The 3,800-nt window shown below is 39.7% G+C and overlaps 1 protein-coding gene across 1 annotated transcript; it reads right to left on the bottom strand.

The window, feature by feature from the left end:
* Window positions 1-2,361: 2,361 nt before the first annotated feature.
* LOC107465670 (uncharacterized) lies at window positions 2,362-3,360 on the bottom strand. The gene is made up of 2 exons (XM_016084637.1): window positions 3,196-3,360; window positions 2,362-3,063 (listed from the first exon to the last, which is right to left on the bottom strand). The coding sequence occupies exons 1-2, from the start codon at window positions 3,358-3,360 to the stop codon at window positions 2,362-2,364; spliced, it is 867 nt and encodes a 288-aa protein (XP_015940123.1).
* Window positions 3,361-3,800: the final 440 nt, after the last annotated feature.

Below are 3,800 nucleotides of genomic sequence, written 5' to 3'. Positions count from 1 at the left end.
TGAATAGGGTACGTATTCCACCTTTGGACTTTCGCAATAATTCAACTCCTCCTCTGAATCCACCTCCATGGTGTCTTTCTCATGGTCAGGGTTGTCGAATTCTTCTACCTCCGTCTCGGAATCTGATTCGAGATGCACCACTTTGGATGACCGTTTCTTGAATGTTGAAGCGTTCTTATCTAGGAAGGTTATGACGGGCAGCTGGGATTCTTTCTCCACGAACTCTCGACCTAAGTAGACAGTTTGGAGCACGGTAGTAGTGGTCGTAACTACCCACGTGTGCTTCGAGGGGTCGTACTCAGAAGTTACCTACGGAGGGCACTGCGTCATCTCTATCCGCCGTGCCATGTTCCTCTGGAGACAGTATGGGAAAAGAAAAGGGATGAGATCCTAAGGTCTCAGTAGGAGTGCTATGCAACACCTCCATGCCTATCTCTAGCCCACATGTGGGATTTTAAAAAAGTTGTATGATGTGGCATGTAATATGATTCTTTCTTGTAAAGCACATAAGTAAAAAGGAAAGCACATAGGAAAAATAGAAGAATAGTAACATATGAAACGTAAACATGTTCATAAATAAATCTTTAGAAAAAAACATCATCATGATCAAACTTTGCCTTATACTTTCTCTTTTCTTTAACTTATAACTTTTATGAAAGGTATTGAGCTCAAACCGGTATAAATGAGAGTCCCCTTCCCTTACCGAAGGTTCTTATCTCGAATGTCTTGGCGATCACCTTCCCTTACCGAAGGATCATCTCGATCGATCACCCTCCCTTACCAAGAGATCATCTCGATATCTTGTCTTTGGGGGTCACCTTCCCTTACTGAATGATCATTCCCTCAGTTCAATTTACAATCAAGGTTATTTAGACATACACAAGAAAAGAGTTATATCAACAAGGATATCTTATTATATAAAATTGATGGGAGTTCCATTCCCTTACCGAAGGTTTCCAAAAGTTTGTCGATCACATTCCCTAACCGAAGGATCATCTCGATTCGATCACCTTTCTTTACCGAAGGATCATCTCGATTATCTTGTCTTTGGGGGTCACCTTTCCTTATCGAAGGATCATTCTCTCTGTTTAATTTACAATTAGGGTTGTTTAGGAATACACAAGAAGAGATTCATGCGAGAATAGATCATGCAAAAATAGATCATGCAAGAGGTAGGACATATACCATAATAAAATGAGCATGTTGAATAATGATATTATAAGAAAGTAGGTACTCTCGACCCTAGAGGGATATTAATAATATAGTGTATAAATAATCACATAAGTGTTCATTTATAAAAAAATATGATATTTTAAATAGTTGAATAGTTATAAGGGGGCATGTACTCTTAACTCAAAGAAATATTATCTGGTTAGTTGTGCGGGATTGCAAAAGTGTGATTGCAATTTCGTGCACCAAGGAAGCATATACCTTTTTCTTTAAATTTTAAGGAGTAATAATAACATAATGATATAAGAGGTCATTTAGTTGCACATAATAGAATAGATTACACTAAACAAGATATAGAAAAACATGTACTCTTAACATTAAAGGAATAATAAAAATATAATGGAATAAAAGGTCATGTAAATGCACATAGTAAAAATTTAGGTGATTAAATAAAACATTATAAAGGGGCATGTACTCTCAACGTTAAAGGAATAATAGTATGATGGTATAAAAGGTCATGTAAATACACATAGAAAATATGGGATATAAATCAAGAGGGCATGAGTGATATAATAGATAATCATGATTAATGTGGATGAAAGATAAGTAAGGGATCATTAAAGCCATAAGACACATGAAAGATGGTAGCCATGCATGGATAGAAAGGAAATAAATTAGAGCATACTACATGCCAACATAAAAGTAAGAAAAACATAATTCCCTACTCTTTTTCTAACGCCTCTTTTATTGCCTATGAGCTTGTCTCTTGTGTTTACACACGGAATATTTGCGTAGAGGGAGAAATGGAAAGGATTAGTGTTTGAGAGGAGTGATCTTCTACCTATGGGTGTACCCCTATTTATATACTTTCAGTGGTAAGGTGGTTGGGATAATTTTAAATTCAAAAGAAGGGCGGTTATTAGATTCCTATCCATAATTCAAAATTCTAAACACATCTCCTAACTGACTTTCAAAATTTGAATTTGATTTTGTTTCTACAAGGGGTGAAGGGAGGTTGTTACATTACCACCTCCATAAAAAAAAAAGAATTTGTCCCCAAATTCTACATCCTAATTTGGTCAATAAAGGTCATTAGTAAGATACATAGTGATTTGGACATGGGCAAGCTAATCTTACTAGTAGCGGAGAGAGATATGAATGAACGAGAAGCACCAGTATCATCTAGAGTAGTTAAAGGATTCCATTAATTGTGTATTTACCCTCGATTTGATCTTCTGACTCGTGGGCTTCCTCACTGCTGAGGGCAAAGACTCGCCCCTGACGCTGTGGTGGACTGGCAGGGGGTGGGAGAACTACTGGGCATCCATTGGCGATATGCCCCGGCTGAAAACACCGGAAGTAGACATTTTGCCCGGCAAGGCACCTACCCCTACGTTTCTTCCCACACGAAGCACACTCCTTGAGTTCGGTGGTCTTTGGTGAGGCATTAGTGGGAGGTTCCTGGAAATCCATGCCCTGTTGAGGTTGCCTTCTTGTAGGTTTTCTAAGAAAGGTCTTCTTCTGCGGTGGCTGCTGAGATGATTCTTGATTCAGTTGCCTTTTCTTGAAAGCCTCGCTTCTTTCTGACGCTAGTTTTTTGGTGCATTCTTCGATCACCGGGCACTTGCTAACGAGGGAGGAGAACTCCCGGATTTCTAGTGGGGCTATTGCGGTTAAGACTTCTGTCCCGAGCCCTTCTTGATACATCATACACTTCCACTTTTCATCTGGATTAGCCTTATACATGGCGGAAAATTTGCAGAGTCTTTTGAACTTCTCTGTGTACTCTGCAATACTCATCCTATCTTGCCTCAGCTGAAGAAACTCCATCTCCTTGGACTCTCGAACAGAAAGGGGAAAGTACTTCTTGTAGAAAGCTTCCTTGAAGGTGACCTAACTGATATCTATTCCAGCATCCTCCAACAACCGTCTTGCTCCATCCCACTTGAACTCAGCATCAGCTTTCAGCATGAAGGTAGCGTAGCTCACTTGCTGCTCCCTAGTTCATGGAAAAATTGTGAATACCTTCTCCATTTCAACCAGCCATTCTTTTGCTATATCAGGGTCGAGGGCTCCACGAAACTCAGGTTGAACAATCTTCTTGAAGTTAGCAAAAGTTGTACGGGTCTGTCCCGCCTCCAGCCTGGGAATATTGGAATCCCTGTCCCCAGTGGACAGTTGTTGGGCCATCAGAGTGGTGGCTTGGGCCTGCTACTTCATTGTCTTGGCCATCTCCTTCATGTGCTTTGCTAGATTTGCAGAGCTCGAGCTCGAGCCACGTGGGCGTCCACGGCTTGCCATAGGTTTCCTATTCAAGGATAACCATAGGGAGAAGTTTTATTAGTTGTACCTCCTAAGATAAGATCCCTAGGATCGACTTTGTTCTGATACCATTAATGTAACACCCTAAGTTAAATCCTATCCATGAAGGTCTTTAAATAACGTGCCACACTTAATAGAGATAGAAAATGAACTTAATCGTTATGCAAGGGAGGAGGAAGTGCACGTGAAGGGGAAAACGAGTACCACTAAAATGATGGAAGTGAATATAATAAATATGAAATAATAACTTATCCATGAGTATGGTTCAAAATAAAATGCTTAGAGGTAATTATAACAAAGAAACTAAT

Source organism: Arachis duranensis, chromosome 9 (genome assembly GCF_000817695.3).
Source record: "Arachis duranensis cultivar V14167 chromosome 9, aradu.V14167.gnm2.J7QH, whole genome shotgun sequence".
NCBI lineage: Eukaryota > Viridiplantae > Streptophyta > Magnoliopsida > Fabales > Fabaceae > Arachis > Arachis duranensis.
The sequence above is the reverse complement of the archived record's forward strand: the minus strand, read 5'-3'. Positions and strand labels throughout refer to the sequence as shown.